This window comes from Lepidochelys kempii, chromosome 5 (genome assembly GCF_965140285.1).
Source record: "Lepidochelys kempii isolate rLepKem1 chromosome 5, rLepKem1.hap1, whole genome shotgun sequence".
Classification (NCBI taxonomy): Eukaryota; Metazoa; Chordata; order Testudines; family Cheloniidae; genus Lepidochelys; species Lepidochelys kempii.
In genome coordinates, this window is record NC_136384.1 from 58,235,179 (window position 1) to 58,260,707 (window position 25,529).

The 25,529-nt window shown below is 37.3% G+C and overlaps 1 protein-coding gene across 15 annotated transcripts in view; it reads left to right on the forward strand.

Moving 5' to 3' along the window:
- Positions 1–25,529, forward strand: part of ADGRV1 (adhesion G protein-coupled receptor V1) — a 412,444-nt gene that overhangs the window by 85,156 nt on the left and 301,759 nt on the right. For 13 of the 15 annotated variants that reach the window (XR_013635788.1, XR_013635786.1, XR_013635787.1 and 10 more), the window contains 14 exons: positions 422–637; positions 2,069–2,313; positions 4,158–4,339; positions 5,115–5,926; positions 7,520–7,729; positions 12,182–12,312; positions 12,596–12,695; positions 13,590–13,769; positions 16,675–16,838; positions 17,447–17,540; positions 18,910–18,942; positions 21,878–21,956; positions 23,662–23,800; positions 24,328–24,469. Coding sequence is in view for 12 of the 15 variants with exons in the window: in XM_078852802.1 (XP_078708928.1) it covers positions 422–637; positions 2,069–2,313; positions 4,158–4,339; positions 5,115–5,926; positions 7,520–7,729; positions 12,182–12,312; positions 12,596–12,695; positions 13,590–13,769; positions 16,675–16,838; positions 17,447–17,540; positions 18,910–18,942; positions 21,878–21,956; positions 23,662–23,800; positions 24,328–24,469 (2,727 nt within the window). In the remaining 3 variants the exon portion in view is untranslated. The remainder of the gene's footprint in view (positions 1–421; positions 638–2,068; positions 2,314–4,157; positions 4,340–5,114; positions 5,927–7,519; positions 7,730–12,181; positions 12,313–12,595; positions 12,696–13,589; positions 13,770–16,674; positions 16,839–17,446; positions 17,541–18,909; positions 18,943–21,877; positions 21,957–23,661; positions 23,801–24,327; positions 24,470–25,529) is intronic. The other 2 variants (XM_078852798.1, XM_073344463.2) reach the window with 1 other exon arrangement.

Genomic DNA, 25,529 nt, shown 5'->3' on the forward strand with positions numbered 1-25,529 from the left:
AGCAAATGGTTGCAATCTGTTAGCTAACTCCACTTGGAAGAAGGTGCTTCTGGTCACCAGTGCACCTGGAACTCCAAGAGCAGTTGGCAATGCAGACACAACCCCAGACTGGAAACCACTTTGATAGAGTGGGCATATCCCATTCAACAATGGGATTGGACAACACCAGCCACTGTCTCCAAATGTTTCCCCCATTTACCAGTATAATCTCTATCTTGTCCAAGCTGAGCCTCAACCATTTCTCTGCTGTCCAAGCCACAGACTCCAACTGACACTAGAAAAGCAAAGTTACTGCATTGTTTGGGATTGCAGAGAAAGGAGTTTTATTGGGTGCTGCATGCAACCACGATAGGAATAACAGCATGTAGGAATTGTGTTTAAAACATTTCCTGAGGTAGCAACATAGTTTTTTTTTGCGCAGGTGAAGACTACAGTGTAGCCTCATCAGATGTTGTCTTACTAGAAGGGGAAACCAGTAAAGCGGTGCCAATTTATATCATTAATGATATCAACCCCGAAGATGAAGAAATCTTTCATGTGCAGCTGCTGAATCACACAACAGGAGGAGCCTTGCTTGGAGCATTGACTCAATCAGTCATTACCATTGAGGCCTCTGATGATCCATTTGGATCTTTTGGTAAATTGGACCCATTTGAATGTCTTTACTTTTTCTTCTTTAACAAATCTGTGTAGACATGTTGTGGATGTACTATATCTTCCAGGGTGCGCCATGGTCTCCCTCTGAGCTGTGCCATCACTGTGTATTGTGGAAAATACACGCTGGCCAGGGAGCCTGGCCCTGAGGAGAGAATGGGTGCAGGAGGCACTCTAATTACAGCTCCCAGGAGGCCCCATGAGGCTCAGTGGAACTCTGTTTAATGTTGAACCAAGCCAAAATGAAACGTTTCATTTCAATTAAAATGAGAATGTTTCGATATAACCTAATGGAAATTTTTTGAAATTCCATGGAAAAACTTGGATATTTTTAGTTTTTATCCCATTTGGGACAAAAACAAATGTCCAGAATTTCCAGCAGGTTAGAAATCCTGTTTTGTTTTGTTTTTTGATCAGCACACCTCACCGTGAACCTGGGGTGGATTTAAACCAGTGACCTAGAAATGAAAACTGTGTGCCATCACTAACCCCGTAAGCCATCCAGTCTACTGCGTTACTAAATAGTAAACCAATACAATGTTTAAACAACTGGGAGTTGAAAAAATCACATATATAGTGGAAGTTATGTATTACTGTTTTCCATGGAATTTTTTCCCACCTCATGTGCTATCTTTACAGTAGAACTGATTGAGAGAAACGGGGGGAAATTGTGTGGGAAAAAATTCAGCATAATTTTCATTCTGCAGGTTTAGAAAAAGAACAAAGTTTATGCTCATTTGAAATTTTGTATGAAAATTTGTTTTTAAATTTTTTGGAACAAAAATGTTCATTTTTTGGCATTTTGACTTTTCCTTGTGTTCTGCCTTTTTTCCTCTTTCCTTCTTTGTTTTTTGTTTCCATTTTTTAGTGGCAAAAGAGGAAAAGACAGAAAAATTGTGATCTAAAATAATGAAAAATGGCTACAATTTTTGTTTTGTTTCTTTTTAAAAAAGGACATAGTAAAACCCCCAATTTTTGTGAAAAATCTCTGATTTGGGAGGAAAAAACATATTTGAGAAAACATTTTTGGTGTGAAATATTTAGATTAGATCTGTCTGATTGCTGTCTCTATTCTCTTGCTGGGAAAGGTGATTAGAGGTGGCTCTTAGTGTCTTTCTCTTCCAGTTCTTAGTAAACATGTAGTGAAAGGTTCCTGATCATGTGTGGGAGTTTACCCATCACTTACCTGAACTATATATAGGCAAAGCTAGTAGACTTAGCACCTCCATTTCACAAACACCAATTATAATCTCATGTCAAATAAAATAAAATAAAAGTAGTTTAATTTTGCAAAGTGTGTATGCTGCAAATGGTTTCAGCAAAATGAACAAAGAATTTTAATGAGGAATTTGTTTGATTCCTTAAGCCTCAGTGTTAGTGATGAGGAAATAAGTTTCTCTACCATGTACTTCAGTTTTTCAGGTCAATGAACTCACTGTGGAAGAGCCAGAGTTCAATTCGGTAATGGTAAATTTGCCAGTAATCCGTAATGCTGGGACACTCGGCAATGTTACCATTCAGTGGATTGCCACCATTAATGGACAGCTTGCTACGGGTGACTTGCGTGTTATCTCTGGTAATGTTACCTTTGCCCCTGGGGAAACCATTCAGACGCTGTTGTTAGAGATCCTGGCTGATGATGATCCAGAAATCCAAGAGGTGAGTTGAACATTTAGACCCTATCTGGAATGACACTGTCCAGAAATGTTTGGTATCTCTGTTTTATATAGTGATGGGTTAGAAACCAAGAGATTTTATTCAAAAGAAAGGGAAATCAAGCTGAAAATACTGTTCTGGAAAATTATAAAACAATTTTCAGATACATTAATTAGTATTTATTCTTTGATCCTTGCTGCTGATATTCTTCTATAAGATTCAATAAATCTGTGAATAAATGAGACTATCTAAGCAATGTAATCTTTTTCTTAGGTTTGGTTTACTAGAGATAGATACATTGAACCTGATTCATTATCTAGCTGAACATCCTAGAATTATATTGCAATATGTATGGGAAATAAAACTAAACACCTGGTTACAATATGGATGAATTGCAGTGGTTAAATCTGACCCATGGTAAGGCAAAACTGAAGTCAGTGGTGTTGCACTGGTTTACACAAGGGCTGTACATAGACCATTATATAATCTAGAGAGAAACAGTGCTACGGGGGTGGGAGAGAAATTATTACAATATGATCAAACACGTTACTAAAGATTGTATAGTGTAACTAAGAGGGAAAGTGCTTTCATATTTAAGTGTGCACATTTGAGTAATTTATGTTTTGTGTCTGACTTGGTATGGAGTTTTGAAAGAGTTTCCTATTTTTTTATAAGTTTTAGTTCTTCTGAACTATCCTGGTCATGAGCCTGAGGAAAATATAGTATTTCAGTATTTTTTTTTAAATAAAGGAATGAAAATAATCCTGAAACCAAAAATAGTTTTCTATCTGGTTTGGTTTACACCACCATGATGTTAAAATAAATGATTAAGCTAATTAAAACAAGCACTCTCAACTCTGTGGCTATGTTTAGACTCTTTCAGAGTATCTTCCCTATTTTTAATTAAATAGAGAACTGTTTGCTCTACAAAATTGCCTATAGTTTGTGTCATGCAACAGTGGGTATGATAAGGAATGTAATAAATAAGTTCAAGGGTTTTTGTGAGCATGAAACTTTTTGCATGCAAACAAATGCACAAACGTTTTTCATGCACTAAAATCTTCATGACCAGTTGATGGGATTTCTACACACCTGTAAAATCTAACTGACCATGGGTGTTCAGACTACATCAAAAGGGCTGTTATAGTAGAAATTTCCACTAGTGTAGATCATGTTTTACAGGTAGTATGAATTTTGGTTATGGAGTATATACATGACAGTTGTACTTCTTAGCAGTGGGGAGAAGAAATCTTCACTGCATCTTAAGCAGTGCGTGTTATGTGTTTCAGGGATAATAGCTTCTCATATCCCTTGATAATATATCGATGGCATATACCTTCTGTAGTTATAGCAATGCTATTTATGATACTGTAGAGTAATAACTCTATCTTTTACTTTGTCACTTACTGTGGTGGAATGCTGGAATGACTATAGGGAAGCCAGCAGAATCCCAAAAATGGGATTCCCCAAATTTTAATGGGTAGATAGGAGTGTAGGAACATGACTTAAATTGATTCAGTAATAATTGAAGCTGTGCAACTCACTGCTCACCCAGAACACTTCTGTGTTAGTCTTTTAATCTGTATGGTTTGCTGTTTAACATGTAGCCTTAAACAGCCCTTTAAATCCAAACATTTTAGAAACACGAAGGGCTATATCATGAACCTTTTGGTGTTATTAATGAACAGTTCCTTGCATGAGTAATCCCACTGCAGTCAATAGGGCTACTTAGGCTACTTATTACTGCTCACCAATGGGAGCCAATAGTTCAAACCGAGCTGGCCCTAAATGATTTATCTTGGTTTCGCAATATAATGTTATTAAGGAAAGTCTAATTATATTTTTAGGTTATCCATGTGCAATTAACCCAGGCCTCGAATGGAGGTGCTATTGGGTTAGATGGCATGGCAAATATTATAATACCTGCCAATGATAATCCTTATGGAACAGTCTGTTTTCATCATGCCTTGTACCGAATTCAGGAGCCACTGGAAAGAAGTTCATTTGCAAACATAACTGTCAAGAGAAGGTTTGTTTAATGTTTGTTTTTTGTGTAAGTATTCGTGGTCCTTCTCCTGAGTCTTTACCGAAATTACAACTCCATGGGCTTTTTCTCATTTTAAATTTTGTTCTGATTTCCTTCTTGTACAGTTTAACTTGTCATCTAATCAGAGTAATCTTTGGCTTCTATATTTATGCTCTTTTAGTTTAAACCACATATGTCTCTTTATCAGAAACATTTAGAAAGAAACGTCTTTTTAAATTTGTCTTATTAATTCTTATAAACATTTAGGGCTAGAGCGTTCCCTGCTCCCAGGAGTCTAGACAGAGGATAAGAGAGGGCAAGGCTAAATATGGCTGTGTAGAAGCTGTCTATATCATGACTCAGGCATGGGGGAGGGAGAGCAGGCATTACTTCTGTGATATGACCTCCTATGAATAAATGGAAGGAGAGAGAGGACAGGGCAGGACAGCTCTGGCTTCTCTCCTTGGCCATCTGGCATAGCTAGCAGGTTGCAAGGGGAGTAATCTGCATTGTTTCAGCTATGTATGATTAACCATAACACATACTATAAATAATCAGAGGTGCCTTTCACACAGGGCCACAGCTAAATTATTCTAGTAGCAGCTTCAGAGAGGATGGATTTTGAATGGTGTTTAGATTGTTTGAAACCACTGAACAATTTTGAAAAGGCTGATAACTTGTATTCAGGTCACTCTTCTTAATGTAGAGGCCTACAGATGTAAGAAAAACTGTCTTCACTTATTAATATGACTGTCTTATCCATCACCACATCCTTTAGTGAGGGAAGATTTGGTGAACTGCAGGTGTTCTACAGTACTTCTGAGGTTGATGTAGTAGCTCTTGCAATAGAGCAAGGCCAAGATATGCTGTCCTACTATGAATTTCCTGTGCAAGGAATTCCTAACCAGCTGTCAAGGACTAAAGTGAATGTCTCAACAGCAAGTGATCCATTACACACCTGTGCAATTCAGTGCCTAAAAGAACAAGCATGTTTCGCCTTTACATTCTCTAGTGCCTCTGGGTTTCCTTTGTGTTTTTGGCTGACATCATGGATCAGCCAAGTAACCAGTAACTCAGGATTCTGGACCTACAAGAAAAATGTCACCAGTGTGTCCTCTCTTTTTGGTGCACAAGCCATTGCTGGCAGTGACTATGAATCAGTTACAGGTCAATGGGCCATAATGCTGGAAGGGGAACAGTTTGCAAATCTCACAGTTACTGTACTTCCTGACAATTTGCCAGAGTTGGATGAGAAGTTTACTGTATCCCTTTTGAAGGTTGAACTGATGAACACCTCAGCCAGCTTAAAAAACCAGCCAATGATAGGAAAGCCAAATACCTCCACAGTTGTCATAACGATGAATGGAGATGCCTTTGGAGTGTTTGTGATCTACTGTGTAAATCTCAATGCAACAGAGAAAGGTCTATATGTGGAAGTTGAAGAACGTCTTCAGACCAATGTGCAGCTTATGATACACAGAACAGAAGGCAGCCTGGGACAGGTGACAGTGGAATGGAGTGTGATTGGTGGAACAGCTACCCAAAACTTGGATTTTGTAGGTGGTGGTGAGATTCTGGTGTTTGCTGAAGGTGAGGCAAGGTTTACATTCATTTTTTCCCTTTCTAGATGGAGAAAAGTAGAGGGAGCTAGATAAGTAGATTTCTTGAGTTTTAAACCTGGGTGTCAATTTATTACTAGGCTATGCCTTCTGGAATACACTCTGTTGTGTGATAGATGTACATTCTCAAGCATATTATGATATTTAGCAGCTCATCAGCATGCGCCTCAAGATCCAATTTCCTGTAATAAAATATATATATATAAATGTAATAGTAAAATTTGTAAACATGACTGGGTCCTTCAGAGAACTTTGCACTGCTCTAGTTTTCATCTCATTTACACTGAATAACTCCACTGAAGGCAGTAGTTGTACCAGTGTAAGTGAGATCAGGATGAGGCACAAAGGTGTTTTTTTTTTCATCCTTCAATGCAAAAACTAATCTTTAAAAAGCCAACCTTTTAAGATGGCTGCCCCCGCTTTCCCAATTAGCTGTGTTCTTGAAATGAAAGTATCTTTTTAATTTAAAAAGATTTCATTAATTTCACAACAAAGAAAGCATACCTAAGAATTTACAAGTGAGACAAATAAGTAACTGGCAGACATTGCTTATATGCAATGCAGCATGACACATACATCATTTTGATGAATGATAGAGAGAGGTCATTTACAAGCAACTGAAGGGAGTGTAATATACACTTTTTTACTATGTCATTTATGTTGATGAGTCATCAAACTCCAACTAATGACCAGCAATGCTAATTCTGACACTGAGATATAATTTTGTTGGTACTTTATAAAAAAGATTCATACAAAACAGATTAAAAAAGGAATTAAAAAGACAGTAGGGTAAGAAATATGTATTTTGTGACCAAGTATGTTCATAACCCTAAAACATACTTAAGTATTTCACATACATTGAACAATAGGATTGTATTGGAGATTTCAGTGGTTTTTTGGGAACTGGTTGACTAGTACAGTTTTCTAGTTATATTGGTCTGATTAGGTAACATGGAAGGTAGATACCAAGTCCATGTGAAAGGGTTGTGGGATGAGAGGATTGCTGAATGCAAACCCTGAGTTGGTCTATTCAAATTCAATTCATACAAGAGAGTGTATGTGTATATATGTGTACACCCCTATATATATAGCATTTAGGTTGTTATTTAAACTCCGACTTGGTAAGACTATTCAAATTCAGTTCATTAGAGAGAAAAGGATGCACTGTTGTTTTCTTTTACAAGAACAGCTCTCCCCTTTTCCAAATAGAGTTAGAAAGCTGAAGCAAATACTGAGTGATTAAAGTGTTCTGCACACTCAAAAGTTAATTATTTCCTGTTTGAAGGCTGTTTGTTATAATTGATATGGTACGTTGAATAGTTGTTGCAGTGCTATAGATTTACATAATTTATATATTTTTAAGTATTTCCTAACAAAGAGGATGATTAAGCCCCCTTTGAAAGTGTAGAATCATAGGGTTAGAAGGGACTGCAAGGTCATCTAGTCAACCCCTTCTGCCAAGATGTAGAATTTGTGGTGTCTAAACCATCCGAGACAGATGGCTATCCAGTATGCCATTTGTTATGGCTTTGATACCTATATTTTCTTCTATTTTTCCTTACAGGTGAAACTAAAAAGATGGTCACATTGACCATTTTAGATGATCCAGAGCCAGAGGATAATGAAAATATTATAATCAGCCTGACCCACACTGAAGGAGGAAGTCGTATTCTTCCTAGCTCAGACACTGTCACTGTGGTTATTCTGGCTAATGACAATGTGGCAGGAGTTATTAGCTTTCAGACAGCCTCAAGATCTGTTATTGGTCATGAAGGTGGGTTCCTCTTTATGTTGACCTCACTAACTCCATTTGCGATCAACTTCCTTATTCATACTTTCTCTTAATGAGGACTTACATTGTTTGTCCATTTAATTGTGTTGGTAAAAGTAATCAGAGAACCATTGAGTATATGCAAACAAAGGACTATCTAGCTACCCTTCATGTGTTCCATTGTAGTTTAGATGTCTTTCAAATATAAGACTCAGAAAACCCATTGACTGGATAGAGAGAGATTGGGTTCAAAACATGCTATATAACTTCAGCAGTACTTCCCATTTGCTTTCTGAAGCTCACATCTTGTCACTCTAGTTTTAACACCTACTAGCCCCTTTTTAACTTTCCCCCTTATATTCATTTAGTGCCAAATTCTGCACCTGGATACAACCCCTTTTGACTTCATATTATATAGGTACCTATGCATATCTAGCAGTGGTCTTATGTATAACTTCTGATATAATAGAATAGAATCTGTTAATGATTCTCACCTGCTTTAAATATTCTGAAAGACACTACTAAAAAGATATTGGGACCTTGTTAAGCGTTAGCACATCTTTTTCTCATTCCCTCATTGCCCTGCTGGTGGGTGAATTACCACTTGTGTTTTGACTGTGGCCGCTGATTTGGGGTGTATCAGTCCTGTCTTGTCTCTGTCAGGCTTAAAATAGTGTCATGTGGACATTCAAGAAGAACTGTAAGAGTTTGAATTGGACAAAATGTTTTTCTGTTAGTGCCTTAAAGGGACACATTGCATGTTTGGTCTAAAGGTTTGCTGTATTTTTATATGGTGATTGCTTTGGTTTGTCTTTTGCTTGAATCTAAAAGAGCTACAGCATCATATTCCTCTAAAATTTGATAAGCAGTCTGTCAAGACAAACTAAACAAAACAGACGTTCATTTCCCAGAGAATGTGTAGATTGTACTTTTTTGTTGGAAAAAAAAATTCTCAATTGATCTTTGTAAACCAAATATGATAATTGCTATACATGAAAGGACATCATAACTCTTTGAAAATTTTATGTAGCTGGTTTATGTTGATTCTGTGCTGGTGTGTGCCTCAGTTTTCATCCTTTATTCCTCTGCATTAATGGTTCTGATCAGCATGTCAAACCAGCTGTAATCTGACAAGCTAAGAAGAGCCATCAATGAGCACAAGGAATTAACAGAAACTGTCTTGGTACCAGAGATTATGGTGACCCTCATGAGTCTTTTCAACTTGTTAAAGTTAATTTACAAAACAGTAGCAAAACTGGTCCTTTGGAACTGAAATGTTTTGTTCTATTTGGAAACTCCACTGAGCATTGATTCTCCAGCTACAAAAGAACAAGAATGCATTGGCTTGCAGCAAGAAAAAAAATAATCCTATAGGAATCTCTTGATTAAAAAGAGTGAACTAGGTCTTCATAGGGGCATACGGAGGGCTTGATTTTGCCTTTTAATACCTGTTTTTTCTTGTGCTGAAACCATAACTATTGATACCAGACAAAACAACTCCAAATGCTATGTTGTTTAATATTTACTGTATTACTAAATAGTTTCACTGTCGATCAGTTTAAAAAAGTTATTTTCAAGATAAAAATATTGTACGTCTCACACATTTTTAGGCAGGTATTCACTGTCCCTAAGCCACATGTATAAATCTTCAGACTTGGGTAAGACACTAAAAATTAAAATAGGGGGAAAAAGTGAAATTGACCTAATGAAACATTTTCAGTCTCCAGAGATCCTTTTATATTTGTTCCAGTCTACTGAAGGCAGAAATTGTATTCATAATACTCACTTTTACCTGAGTTCTTTCTGGATATGACAACCAAAGATCTTAATAATACTGGTCACTAATGGACTGTCCAGAATCAGTAAAAGTGTTCACTTAGATTAGAACTTTTAATCCAGTGTTTTGATTAATGACGAGTGCTCAAGATGAGTGCACATTGTAACTGATTCCCACATCATAATTCATTTTGTTGTGAACAATGAAAAATCATTGTATGATTTTGAAATATGCTGTGTCTTATTTGTGCATTTTGCAATTGTGGTACTAAAATATTCTAAGTATTGATTTTGTTTTTAAATGGATGTGCAAAATTCTCAAATAGGATAGAATGTGTTTCAGTGCAGTGTTGAACAATATGATGATGTTCCTCTTTGGAAACCGTAGATCTGTTGTGTACACTCAGGTTTGCCGCTCTTCAGAAACACAATCATAATGATGTCACATTGAATAGATTTTGAACTTTCTTTTCTATTGGAAACAGCAATGGAGCAGCTTAAGGCAAGGTGTGAACATCAGCACAATCCCAGGAGTTAACTTTTGAAATGCTGACGCCTAAATACACATACTATTCTACTTTATTGTAAATGGGCTTCATTTTATGTTTGTAAAGTTCATATATTTTCTTAAAATTATTTATACTGCTTCTTTAAAAATTATTTCTATTGTAGTCTCCTAAAATTAATAACTAATTTCCATCTCATTTCAGTGATGGACAAATATGGGATAGCAGTGGTTCTTCAACAGAACAGAAAATACTTAGAATAATTTTATGATGTCCTTCCTGTCAATTTTAGCAGCATAATACTACTTATAAGTATCCTGTCATGTGGCTGCTCTAAATTACACGGGGCTGGACCGCCCCCACCTGACCCTATGATTATGGCGGAGCCAATGTGGTGTAAAGCCATCATAGCCACATACCTTTCCTTCCCTTTCTTAGCTGCACCAGGCTGAGCTCAGGTGCACCTTTGGATCTGGCTGAGATCTCACACACTATAATCCAGGAAGAGTTCCATTAAAAACCAGTGGAGTCACACTGGTGTTATATCATGATACAGACCCAACAAGTCAAACCATATGCCCATTTTATGCAACAGTAAGGTACACAAGTCCTAGCTGGCCACATAGACTGGTTTTGCACTGGACTATTATCCAGAGAAAAGTAATCGCAGGGTAAAAAAGGAGAGGAGGAGAATCTTGCCTCTTCTGTGAGTGGTAGTTTCAGATAGATGTAGAAGCACCTGGTCCTTTCTCATCCAGCCTTACCTTCTCCCCTCTTTTGCCCTTCAGCTGGGTTTGTTCAGAGGCAACTTGAACCATGTAGTTCCATGGATTTGATTATGCCCAGGATTAGCAACAGTGAGAAAAATTCTAAATCATTTCTTTGAATATCTCTAATATAAACTGGTCAGAAAGTCATTTTCTGGCAGTAGAAATATTGAACAGAACTTGTGAAGGCTGTATTTATGTACCCCTAAAATATTGTTTAAGGAGGGAAAATATAATCTTAGCTGCATGCATTTTCTTATATTTCAGTGAATAAGAATGATGCAGCATAAAACCTTCAGACAGCTAAGAGATGTGTTGTATTAACATACCCAAATATTTTGATACTGTAGGTTTCTGCACATTTTCCTGTCTTTCAGAAGCCAATGCAATACTGTATGTACTGGCAAGCTTAAACCTTGTGCATCTGAAAAATACTGTTGAAATACATATGCAGTATGCTTATGTTTTAGAAATAAACATCTGTCATATAATGTGTATGTATACATATATATGTTCACCCCCCAACTATACACGCTAATGTATATCTTCATGTTGATATAATATATGAAGCCTCAAGCCATCTTTTTACATTTATGAGCTTATTTTTATCTTTTTGTTTTTCATACATTTTGCAATGATTGCTATACTATTCATTAGTTTTTTATTAAATTATCCATTAGACTGAATGATAGAAATGCGAAAAGTATAATTATTGTATTTTTTATAAATTAACATTGATAACACTTCGGTCGATTGATATAGTATGTCCTGAGAAATCATAGGAAGCTATTAACTTTTTGTGAAGAATTTCTTTTGTATTTTAAAAAATCTATAACTGATGCTATTATGTAAGTTAAAACTCACATAAACGGAATTTACAGGTAATTGCAAGCATTTTTGTGCATGCATTGTAGAAAATTATATTACAGTGCAATATTATCAACATGTATATTTCTTGCCAGTGAACTGCTATAGGAATTTACTTGTGTCATAGCTAGTACATACAGCATTTACTATCTTGTGTAGTCTACGGATTGCCATTGTTCTGGTGTTTGTGCATGTTCTGATGGGTATGGGATTCTGATGGGATTCATTTTTGCCTTTACGCTGTAGTTGCTTTATAAGTCCTCGCATGCATTTGATAGCTTTTTCCATTACATTTTTCAAAATTGAACTAAAAACAGAACTGAAAGGTTTAGAATTTGGATTTCTCCTTCTTCTTTTATGTTAAAAGCAAACGTGTGTTACATAGTGAGCCTCTTTGTAAAGTATCAGTGGATACTTGAATTTCTTGGTTTTGGAAAAGTTACCATGATTATGGAATGCATGCTTCTGATTCTTATATGACTGATACACAGCAAGGCAGTTTCCCTACAGCAAACATTTTATGATGTTATTATTCCTAGGAGAAGAATTGCAGTTCCACATTCTAAGAACTGCTCCTGGACTGGGAAATGTTACTGTTAATTGGAAAATTGTTGGACATCGCCTAGATCAAACCTTTGAAAACTATTCTGGAGTACTTTTCTTTCCCGAGGTAACCCCATACAGAGTAACTGTGTTCAGCAGCCAAAGCTAGAGATAATATTGAAATGAAGGCTGAAGTGGAAAAGGGTGAACACCTTTCCAAATAGTATTGTTTCCTGACCTATTTGATTTTTGTAGCTCTCTATCTTAGAGGTCCAAATTGTAGGTAGCTTTTAATTTTTGCTATTTTAAATTTAAAACTTCTTGGATGGAATCATTCAAAATCTGTGACAGATAGCATCCTGGGTTTTGTACAGCGATAACTAACCTATTTTGCCACTTAAAATAAACAGGAGTCATTGAATCTAACATTCTGTGTTCATCTGCTGGATGACCATATTCCTGAAGAAAAGGAAGGATACCAAGTAGTCCTATTCGACATCAGAACTCAAGGTAATGCAAAAGTGTAGCATGGTGAATCTCAAATGGGAAAAGGATGTCATTTGCATTATTGTTTTAATTTATTTGTGACTTTTTAAAGCACTGTACTTTATTACTTAAGTTGTGAAACTTTGTTTCCATGTACTGAAGTTTGGTGGTCCTTCTTTATCTGCATACTGGCTCTAGAGTGTTCTGACTGATATGTTTTGATTGGTTTTACAGTGGGATCAACTCTGTCCAGCAAATTCTGTGAGAGCTGCACCCCTGTAAATAGGAACAGAATTGGACCCAATAATGCCTTTTGGTTATAGTTGCTATGAAATAAGCCACTATTTATATCTGTTCAGACAATTCGTCTTGTCCTGTCACAAGCAGACTTCCCCATTGACTGTTGATTTCTGCAAGGAGGGCAGTAGATTCTATTCCTGCCATTCAGATTATGCTGTGGGAGAAGCATCTAGATCTGCATTTTCTCTGCCCATAGTCACTATTAAACAAATATCCATTACTAAAGCCGGGCTAGATTTGCAAAGGAGTTCTTGCTTCAAGGTGCCCCAGCCACGCTGGCAAAACCAAACCTTACCCTGTAATTACCCATCATATGAATGTACATTGGATGATATTCTGTCTTCTCATTTGATATTATCCTTTCATTAGATATAGCTTTATTGTGTTGTATTGTGCTATATTTGCTCTAGAACATGTATGGAGCCACACTGGGCATAGAAACACAATAGATGGTATCATGTTCTCCCTGATTCATTGTACTGGGAATATGATTGACTGCATGGCATGTTGAAGGAAATAGAAATATAAACTGCCATGGCTAATAAAAAAAAAAACAAAAAAAACCCCCACTTCAGCTGCTTAACATTCTGTGTAGTTACTCCATTGACTGTTTTACAGGCGTTTCTTCAATGGGTGCTGCTGTCCTGGATAGCCAAGGTTATGAAGCTGTTTTGACAATAGAGGCCAGTGATGAACCACATGGAGTTTTGAACTTTGCTTCTTCATCCAGGATGGTTTTGATCCAAGAGGCAAACAAAACTATTCAACTTTTCATCAGCAGAGAATTTGGATCTTTAGGTTTGTGTAATTTCTCTAGATACAGAGGTTTTATGTGTCTTCTGCAACATATTCTGTTTGACGAGGAAAAGTCAATGGGAGTCAGATGAATCAAATGTTCATCTCTGTGTCTGCTCTCTTACTTTCAGAATCTTACTTGCAAAAATGTAGTTACAGCCAAAAGTTAAAGAGGACAGTAACCAAATATTCTTGCTTTCAATTTTAGTCAGTCCCCTCCAGAAACTTACCCAAATCCCTTCACCTCTAACTGTCTGCAGGGAAGGACTTCTCCCTGCATAACAGTGCTTCCTTTGTGATCCACAAGTCCCTGCAAAAACCACACACTATTGGAGACCTGGTGGAAGTGGTGGGGAGAATGGGCCTTTAAACTTAGGTCTTCATGAAACTCTGCTAGTTTTAATGTCATTCTCTTCTCCTGCCCCTTTTTGAAGAATTTTACTGCCCAGTATGGTGATGTGTTGGCCCTCCAAGAGATATTTCCTAAAGCTGTTCGGGTGTTTATATGAGATACTTGTGTCCCCATGGCTGTAATTGTTATTATTATTATTATTATTACTACATAATAAGCTGTATTGTGGTAGAACAGACTGGGGCACCATAATGCCAATCACTATACAAATATACAACTAGGCTTGGCAGAATTAATTTTTAAAAATATTTTCAATGGATAATATCAATGTTTATTTTTAAGTTGTTTTTAATTTTTATTGATTTAAAATTTCACAATGGCAGGAAATTGTTGAGGGGTCAGGCAGTGGGGGGGTCATACAATAATTATTTAAGGACCGTAGATGTTGAGATTCAAAAAGTTAGTTTTATAACTGTTAAAACATAAATTGTCAACATCACATGTCAAAATGTACAACATAAATGTCCTTAAATAAATCTCTGATAAGTTCCTAGGAAGCATTGTTCTTACTTTGTCTATCTGTACATTTTTATTATTATGGGTGAAAATATTTTTTTGTCAGTTGTGTGTGTATGAGCAACTCAATGTTTATCAAAAAAGAAAAGGAGTACTTTGTGGCACCTTAGAGACTAACCAATTTATTTGAGCATAAGCTTTCGTGAGCTACAGCTCCAGCTCACTTCATCCGATGAAGTGAGCTGTAGCTCACAAAAGCTTATGCTCAAATAAATTGGTTAGTCTCTAAGGTGCCACAAGTACTCCTTTTCTTTTTGCGAATACAGACTAACACAGCTGTTACTCTGAAACCTGTCAATGTTTATCAACATTTACTGATAAAAATCTAATCCTTCCAAGCTTATATATAGTAAATTACTGTTCCTGCCTCAGAGAGCTAATTCTCTAAAGGAGAAGACATAACATTTGGATAGGATGAACAACAAGGAAGGGTTTGGAGAGGTGGGGTAGGAGAGGCAGGGTGAAATAAATGTGGGTGCAATTTTTAGCTAATCAGAAGTAGTAATTATAATTCACCACCTGCTTAACCATTGTGCTATGACACAGCATAGAGAGCAACTGATGTGAAAAATAATTATTGCTTATACACTAGGACAAAATCTCCCTCTTTCTGAGCAGTTGCAGATATCACCTCTACAATATTGCCAACTCCTTCTAGCACAAGAAGTGAAGGAATGAGCCAGAGTCAAATGTCCTTTTAAGTTCATGTAGGTTTCCATCATTTTTTGTTTTCTCATCAAACATAAAATATTGTTAGGGATTATGACTAGTTTTCAAATGATTATTCCTTAATGAATGCAGCTACTTTCCATTTCTCTTTTAGCAGTGGTCCATTTAGGTAAATTTTTGATTGCTCAGTTGTTTTTTGCAGTGGTATGTTATACATTAGATTGTAGCCAGGTGGTAGATGGTCATAACACAAATAGCCACTCAGTCCCACCATCTTCAAATCTCAGGAAATTGGTAGCTTCTTGTTCGAATGGACTAGCTAGTCTGTCACTTATTGATCATAAGTGGTGATACTGCAATTCTGACACTTGGCTTCTGGGGTGGATGCAATTTGCAACACTGTGTTTCAGAATGAATCAAACTTTGTTGCCTTGTATTGACTGAGGGGAAGGGAGTGGGAACAACTAGGAAAAGACATAAGAATTGAATAAAAACAGAACAAAAAAGGGATTAAAAGTTGAAAAAGCAGGGAAAGAATGGAGAAGTAAAAGAAAAGGGGACAGAGAGCTGCAAGAATAAAGTAGAGATAATGTCTGGGATTTTCAAAGATGCACTTTCAATGGTAGTTGGGTACCTAACTCCATTAAGCCCCTGGAAAGGCCCCTATTCTAGAACATGGCATAAGGGATAGAAGGTGTGGGTAGGAAGTGGGTGGTTAGAGGGCTGTGCTCATCCACCATTCTAGTGCAAGGGAAGCTGAACCAGAAAATTTTGGGAACCTCTGTACTAAGGCATTGTGTCCATTTAGTTTTACTGTGTCAAACCCTAAACTTCTTAATTAGATTGTACTCTGCTTTTTGCTAGGAGGAGGGAAAGAAAAATCTCAGCAAAAATACCCACAAAACCACATTTTCTCCCTTTTGCAAAACACTTTTAAATTAGTAGTGTTTAAAAAAAAGGTCTTGGAGCCTTTTTTCCTTTGGAAGATGGAAGAAAGATGGTCTTGAGGCTAAGGCACTGGACTGGGACTCGAGATGTGGGTTTTAATTCTGGATTACACTATAGACTTCCTGGTGACCAGTTACAAGTCACTGAGAGCCTGATTCAAAGCACACTGAAACCAATGATGTGGCTCCCGTTGTCTTCAATGGGCTTTGGATCAGGTCATTAATCTGCCTGATGGAGTTGCCCATCTGTAAAATGAGGATAATACTCCCTTCTCCTGCACTTTGTCTGTTTTGTCTATTTGGATTGTAGTTAAATAGGAATTAAAATATAAGAACTTTTTTTGTTTTGTTCCACATTTACTAGGTGTTATCAATGTTACATATGCAACAGTGCCAGGATTGCTCAGAGTAAGGAATCAGACAGAAGGGACCTTGGCTGAACCAGGAGTTGATTACATACCTGTGTCTGGTTGGCTGCTTTTAGGGGAAGGAGAAACATCAGCTTCTATAAATGTTACTATTCTAGAGGTAAATCTTAATCCTCGTCATCAATACATGGTTGTCTTTGACTTCAGTGGGTGCACAATCTGGGTCTTAATTCCCACAACTTCTCCATCATTTCATGCTGTATACTGTTTCATTGTGGCTCGGAAGAAATAATGGAGGATCTTTTTGCCCTAATCTTAAATGTGGAAACCAGAGGGGTACAGTTAATCACAGAGAGTGGCTACAACTAGACATGCATGAATGGAATCAAACTCTCATTAAGCTTCAATTGATACCTAGAATTCAGAATAGTCTTCATTGCCTACAGATATATATGGATTGATTGCTACATACTTTTCTTTTTCAAGCGGGTACTTCTAGTGCTTTTTAAATTCACAATGAAATTTATGTTCAGGAATAGCTTTTTTTGTCACGGTAGTATCTTTTAAACAAAATATAATACTTTATTTGAAACATATTACATGAGGATCAATTTCAGACCTAATAACTGTATTTTAAGAGGGTAGGAATAAATGAATAAAGTCTAATATAATTTAAAATTGTTGGGGCATAAGTTAAGTGTTGTTTTTTGGTTGACTCAAATCTTAAAGGATCATAAAAGGAGAATTTACTGTGCTTTTATTCTGCAGGATGATATACCAGAAGTGCAAGAATTCTTCCTGATTAATTTAACATCTGTTGAAATTGTCATGAATCCTTTGATGTCATTCCCTCCCAGACTGGGTATAACATCTGTATCAGTACCATATTTACTTCACAGTTTATATGAATTGTATATATGTAATAACGCATTGTATTTATATTTATTTATAGTAGTATAATGATTTAAGGCAAGATCATGGCAAGAATAACTGAAAAGGAGGCTTATGCAATCATAAAGCTTACATTTCTTGGGATTCAGGCAAATGGTGGGGTGATTTTAAGGGATGTATATTATCAATTAATCTCAATTTTTAAAAAACCTTTGTCATATAGTAAAATGTGTCTCATGAGGAAAGTTAATTTGCATCTTGAAATTTGATTCTTGTATTCTAATATGAAAATAGTTTGGACAGTGAGAAAACTTACTGCTGTACATTTCACCAATGAATAATCATTGCCTGACTAACTCAAACGTCTTTTGGTGTCTAATGCAGCATGGTGCCTGTGATGCATTGCACAGGTCAACAGCTGGGATCATTCAAACAGAAGCTGGTGAACAGGGATTATTTCTCAAAAAGTAGCAGTGCCTATTAACAGAATCTCACCAGAGAAAATGGTAGGGCTGTGGTGTGCCTTTTAGGCAAAGCAGGAGAAGTTCCAGTAAGCATTCTACACCAGACAGTCACTGTGCCTCTAGGAGCTTAAAGGGTTGCGGGGGGATCATGGCCATTCATATACAAGGTGCAGTGTGCTCTGCTGACCTCTGCAGATAGGAGTGGGACAGTAGGGCCAGGGGATCTTTGAGAGAATAACACCCATATTAGCACTAACCTTACTCAATCCTTGCATTCCCTGAGCACAAGGATTACCATTGTGTCTGGTCTGTATTAAAGGGTATGCTCCTTATGTCTCCTCCAGAGTTGTGTTCTTATCCTGGTTACTGTTTACTTAGCATCTAAACATATGTGCCAAAATAATACTTTGTGTAACTGGCACATATGTTTGGATGACAGACTTCATAAAGTCTCTTTTTATTACTGTTTTTATTACATTTGGTTTTGAGGATCAACTTCAATGGGGTTTCTTAATCTTTAATAAAAAAAAGGAGGACTTGTGGCACCTTAGAGACTAACAAATTTATTTGAGCATAAACTTTCGTGAGCTACAAAAGCTTGTGCTCAAATAAATCTGTTAGTCTCTAAGGTGCCACAAGTCCTCCTTTTCTTTTTGCGGATACAGACTAACACAGCTGCTACTCTGAAACCTGAAATTAATCTTTTAATGATCTTCATTTATCATCTTGCTTGGTTAGAGTCCTGATCCCATGGCAAAATTGCCATTGATTTCAAAGAGAGCTGGATCAGATCCTTAATGTTAAAGAAATGTGTTTACAGTGTGCTTCTAATAGTTTCTCTTTGACTTCTTTTCCCTTTTCTTTGCATGCCTGTAGAAATGACTGAGTTGATTCATTACAGACTGAAAGGTAAACACAACATCCAGTGCTGATTTGTGCAGGTTGAGCTGTGATTAGTTCACTGATTCTAAACCATAAATACTTACTGCACATTCAAAGAGTAACACATGAGTGAGACAAATTATCTTCCAGAACTATATTCTGTGACAGGCTATTTATTTAGTCTTACCCTGCATTATTAGAGGTACTTGAGCACCTTCTTGACTTACAGTAACTTAGCCCTGATATAGTGGCAATCCTAGGACAAATATTCGACAGGCTTGCAGATGCACACATTATATATAGGGATAAGTTTTAACCCATGATTTTCCCTGTTAACCCTGAATTCTAGACTCTAAATATTATACTAGAATCTTGCTAGTCTACACTTCCCTATCCACACACTTTATAATTTGCACAAAATTATCCAGCAAAGATTTAATAGAGAAGTCAATATTATAAAATCTCATATTACTTAAACTTCATTATGTTGTAAATAAATTGAGGTACTATACAGATGTCAAAATAAGCAATTAAAGAACATTTTGAGATGCATCGTGCTCGCTGTATTGTTCATTTACTTGCTAAATTTCACAATTTAGGAAGTCAAAAAGGGTCAGTGCTAGGAATAGGCTGGAATCCTGGCCTGACAGAAGTGAAAGGCAAAACCCCATTGAAGTCAACGGGACCAGGATTTCACCCACAAAATATTATATTCTAGGCAGTGAAGGTGGAAAGTTGCACAACATTTTTCATTAGCTTCAATTGCTTATAACTTTGCCAAACTTCAAGCATTTGTGCTAAAATGCCCGATGTTGGATGTCTGACTCAGGGTGCATCTTTTGGTTTCAGCAAAATTTCTGAGAATGAAGTTGGGGAAAATTCATTGTTTTTACCTTTTTTAATGTCTGACATTTTCTAGAGAAGCTCTAGTGCCTCCATTCTGTGAAACAGGGACTTGAAATTGGATAGGGGTGTCACCCAGATGTCAGGGATGTTTGTTTTGCTGTTCTTGTTAAAATCCACCAAAATTTTGCCAAGCGATAACACTTAGAAAGTTCTAAGTTCCCACATGCTTAGTAGATGCTTGTTAGAGCAGAGCAGCTAAATTCTCCAAAGATTCCAACTTCACTTTGCTCCATCTTGGGGCTTCAGAGTTGAGCAGGAGTTTATCTGTGATTGCTCCACCTGGCTACAGGGAGATGCTGTGGAGACTGTCTCTCCTGTGCTCTCGGTGCTCCCACTGCTGACTCTCAGGCAGCACAGAAGAAAAGGAGGAAAGAGCCCCATTTAAATGCACAGGGATGAGGACTGGGAAAGGGGAATGAGGACCAGGAACCTGGAGTGGGCAAAAAGGGGCAGGAGCAGAGGGGGATAGGAACAAAGGTAGGAGAAGGGCAAGAGCTGGGAAGAAGGGAAGGGACATGAGAAAAGGCAGGAGCTGGGTGGAGAGGATAAGGGAAAGAGTTGGTAAGGAGAGTCGAGTTGGAGAGTATAGGAGATAGGAACAGAAGGGAACAAGGAGAAACTGGGGGGCACAGGGGCGGAAAGGTCTGCAGCCCCTAGCGTGCACATTCGTACAGAACCTGGAGTTAAACTCATATTCCTCATCCTCAACAAGCTTTTCCTGTCTAGCAAATAACTGTGAATCCCACTGATAATGTGTGTCCCCATCTCCTCTAGTGGCAGGTCTAAGATAACAGTCATCTACTACTCATAGTTACTTAGTCAGCTCAAGTAATAGAGGTCTGTGCCATGGACCTAAAGATCATAACTCTACTGATGAACCATGAGAAGAGTAAATATGGTTCAATAGGATGAAATTTTAGTTTTTTCCAATTTTTTTATTATTATTAAACTTAGGAACTTACATAAACAAAAATATTTAAAAAATTAAGGTTTCAAAATCAAATGCGTATGTGAGGAAATGCCTAAATTCAGGTTGCCTGGCAGTGCTGTGCTCTGAACAAGTAAAGTGCTACATTCTTTGAAAAATTAAACCATAGGATCTCATATTAGGTATCCAAAATGAATGGACACATTTTATATTAATTTCTCTATGCCTCAGTTCCATGTATGTAAAGTGACTATAATAAACTTCCTCATGTCATATGGGTATCATGAAGATAAGTGTATTAATGTTTATGGAGCAAAAGTGTAAGAGTGATGAGCACCATAGAAATTCCCATAAGGAAATTAGTAATGCTGAACTTGGAATGGTTTAAGTAGTGTACAGTAAATAAGGAATGGGACCACACATTGAATGATGGGGGGAGGGATAGTTCAGTGGTTTGAGCATTGGCCTGCTAATCCCAGGGTTGTGAGCTAAACCCTTGAGGGGACCATTTAGGGATCTGGGGCAAAAATTGGGGATTGGTCCTGCTTTGAGCAAGGGGTTGGACTAGTTGACCTCCTGAGGTCCCTTCCAACCCTGATATTCTATCTATGAGGATAAAAGAAAATATTCAATAACAGCTTAGTTGGGTTTACCATTCATTTTGTGCACTAAATGAGGGTAGAGTCTATGGAGAAACTAGCATGTGATCATAATGCATGTGCACCAAGAGACCAAATTAAGATTGCACGGGCAACATTAATTCTGGTATTTCCTAACTTTTCAGTGCTGGTGTTTGGAACCTTAATATTCTTGTAATATTGCTTTTTTTTATTGGTTTGTAATGTTGTGTGTACCTGTGTAAGACAGAGATGTCTAGTAATATGTCACTCTTTGTGTGGAAGATAGTTCTTCATTTCATTTAGTGGAGACAAGCTTTTCTCCGTGCATTAGCAGTTAATCTGCCCACTCTCTTTCCCACTTTGGAGACAAAGTGCTGCGTATTCTGTGTGTAAAGCTTATTGGCACTTGTGTTAAAAACAGATTTTTAATCAAGCCCTAAAAACAGAGTATAAACAGGTTTTCTTCTTTCTTTTGATATTTTTTTAGTCCTTTGTATTTTGTCTTTAGATGCAGAAGGCTTGGCAGCTCAGATTATTATAGATGCTAATGATGGAGTGAGAGGAGTAATTGAATGGCAGAATACCAAGTAAGTCTCATTTTCCATGAAGAGCCTAGTCTGTCATTAGTTGCTTGAGTGCCTATTCGTTCTCCCTTGGAAATCAGTGGCAAAATTCCCACCAATTTCAGTGGAAGCAAGATCAAACCTTTGGTGTGGCAAAGCAGCCTTAAAGTCATCTGAATTGGCAAATGAAGGATTTCTCTTACATTGGGGAATCATCAGGTATTTTGGGGCTTGTGCAGCAGTTCCTTTGCTATCCCTGGTCTTGACCTTAGCTACTCTGCTTTGCACCATGGACCAGTTGGGTGATCAGGTGGCCCCAAGAATGGAGAGAGGGACATAAATGTAGTTCAAGCCAATTTCCCTTTCCCTATCACACTGAATTTCACTGAACATACCTCAGATTTAGCTCAAGATTTGGTGGAGGATGTGTGTGCATTTTTGTATGTATATAAAATATATTTTTTTCTGCTGTAAAGATGAAATTCAGCTCATTGTGGAGGTCTCTGTCTGTCTGTCTATATCTATATATATTTTGGTGCAGCTAATCTCATTTCTGCACCAGCTTGAATAAATGGGGTTTGAGGAATATGATCTTTCTCTCCAAATTGTATTCAGGCTGTTGGGTTCCATCACAACTTGTCAGTCATCATTGTTCCACTCATAAAATCTACTGGACCTCCACACCCCTACATAGGTGTTCCTTTCACTGTATACACGTAAGGAAGGACTGTAACATAATCAGTGTAACTGGAGTCAGAGGTCCCATTGCCCTAGAGGGAATGTTACTCACAAGACATCAGTGGAACAAGAAACAAAGAGATAGGCTGGAAGCAAATCATCCACGTTGACAGAGCAGTCCACAGGGTTTAATAAAGTTTCACTTGTTCTACCTAAAATGCATTCAGTTTTGTACTTTGTGAATGAAACAAGGAAACAAGGGGGCCATTTCCCCTCCTACCTCCAATATTCACTTGTCTCATTCAGACCCAGCATTGAGACTGCATCTGTGAGGGAGTGCAGAAACTTCTTTGTAGACACTCTCCCTGCCCCTTGTTCAGGCATTGTGCAGAAGACCCTCCACAATGGGCTGAATTCCACCTTTAATGTAAAAGACAATATAAAAAGTTACATTAGACATAATTAAAGAATAAATCAGTCTTTCTCATTTGAAAATATACTGAGTCATTTCAAAATGTGATTGTAACAATGATCTGACTTTATATTTTGTACCCAAACAACTATGTTAAAAGAATATTCTTAAGGTTGCAATGTCAAGGACTCAAAACTTAGAAAATGCCTGTGCCACCTTAGTTCAGACTCCTTTATGTAATCATTGTGATATTCTTTAGTTATATGATCACACACCATTTGTTTTTTAATATATAGATGGCAGTGGATATATATGTGTACACAGTTCAGAAACAGGCAAATATTGCTCAGTAGAGGATTGCATTAGCAATTTACCAAGAACCTGCGGTATTTGCATTAGCAATTTACCGAGAATTTAGTCACTGCTCTGTTTAATGTAAAGGAGTTGCCCCCAGAGATGACAGATCTCATCTTTGCATCTAATGCATTCTGAAAATGAATGGGTAGGAAGGTGCTGAGTTTTGATCACTGATTTGAATGACTAAGCATTGTGCACTCTGTGTTAAATTTGGTGCTCTCTTCTGATCACTGATGTTGCATACTACCAGTATAAGAGGATTCTTCTTGCTTTTTATTTTAGTTTTGAAATAGATGAAATCCATGGGGGTCTGACATTAGTAGCATACCGTAACAGAGGATCTTCTGGCAATGTGTCTTTGTTTTTCTATGCCCAGAATCTAGAAGCAAAACTGGGACTGGATTTTAATGTGACGCCAAGGGTAAGAAGAAAATGCACAGTACAGTACTATTCATTTCTCAAGTCTCCTTAGTATTGATAATGCAATTATTATTCTCAATTGGCGCAATCATGTAAAGTACTGAACTAGATATTTATCTTAAATTGCATGTTTTCTAAACCAGAAATTATAGGGAAACAGGATTATATCTTTTTTTATAAATCATCAGAATAATTCAAGTTCTGAAATTTTATACTTAGACTTCGTATGTAGCCTTTGTTAGGAAAAAATACATAGTTCATATTTGGAAGCCGTTTTTCTTAACAGGTCCTTTACAATGGGCCCCTTTGAAAAGTTGCTTCAATGAAATGTGCTTATTGCCCTGATTCTGCTGAAGGCCCCTCAATTCCTGTTCTGGCCACATTACAATAGACGCTCAGAATATGGTCCTTTGTTTGCATTTTTCTTCCATTTTTTAAGAATTCTGTAGGCCAAACTTGCAAAATATCACGTACGTGTTCATGTTACATACTTGTTAAGATATAATGTCTTGTATGTTTCACTACCAGATGCTCTCTTTTGCTGATGGAGAAAGGTATAAATACATTGACGTCATGATTTTTGATGATGATATTCCTGAAGGTGATGAGAAATTCCAGTTAATTTTAACAAATCCCTCCTTGGGGCTGGAACTAGGAGAGAACACAACGGGTAAAATAGACTTATTCTTGATACTCTAGGTCTTTGTTATTGTTGTGTTATGGCTGTTTTCATTTCTTTACGCCTGAGGAATCATTGTACTCTTGAAACCATCATTTACCTATTGTGGGTGACTTTACACTTTTGATGACGATTCTGAAACCTGTAATGAAATTTATCTAACTGCTAAGATTTTATTTAAAATGAGTGAACTATAAAGCAAGACTTATGTAGAAATTAAGTTTTATGAGGAACCATGCTGTTTGTACACGTTTGTACAGCATGGTGGTTTTGGTTTTTTGAGATATCTAGAGCTACATTTATGCCTGTCTCATGAGTAACTAATGTGCCTCTTCTCTAAGTGCTGTAAGATGTGATATGTAGGATAAAAGCGTAAAAAAGTATATTCTTTTTTAATCTAATTGGTATAGGCTTGATTCTTTCCCCTTGGCAATTTATAGCTTATTCTGGGTGTGGTCACATAAGCATTACTAATTATGACTAAAGACAGCAGAATCTTGCTTTTCATTACTAGAATTTTTTCCCATGGAAGCTCAATAAATTAAAAGTTTGCAGAATGTGCATAATTTCTTTTGTCTAAATCAATTATAGTTACAGGAACTGTCTTTTGTTAATACAAAATTCTTCTTCGAGTGCTTGTTCATGTCCATTTCACATTAGATGTGCGCATGTTGCATGCACAAGTGTCAGAAACCTTTTCCCTTAGCAGCTCCCGTTGGGCTGGCAGGGCCCCCCCCGACTGGCGCCACTGTACCGTGCATATATACCCCTGCTGCTCAACCCCCTCCAGTTCCTTCTTACCTCTCTCTCTTGTATGAGAGCAGTCCCTTAGCCTTTCTCTTATAGATAGCTGTTATCAGTTAGTTAGCATACACTTTGTTGTGGACACTTAAGCGATTAAGTGCTTGGAAGCTTCCGGCACCCACCCCGGGCCGTGGGGCAAGCCACAGGCCCACAGGTTTAAGGCTTGTGCCACGTGCTGCAAGGCTACGCCAGTTAGTGACCCCCCGTGGCTCATGTCTACGTTGCCTGGGGGAAGAACATCAAACTG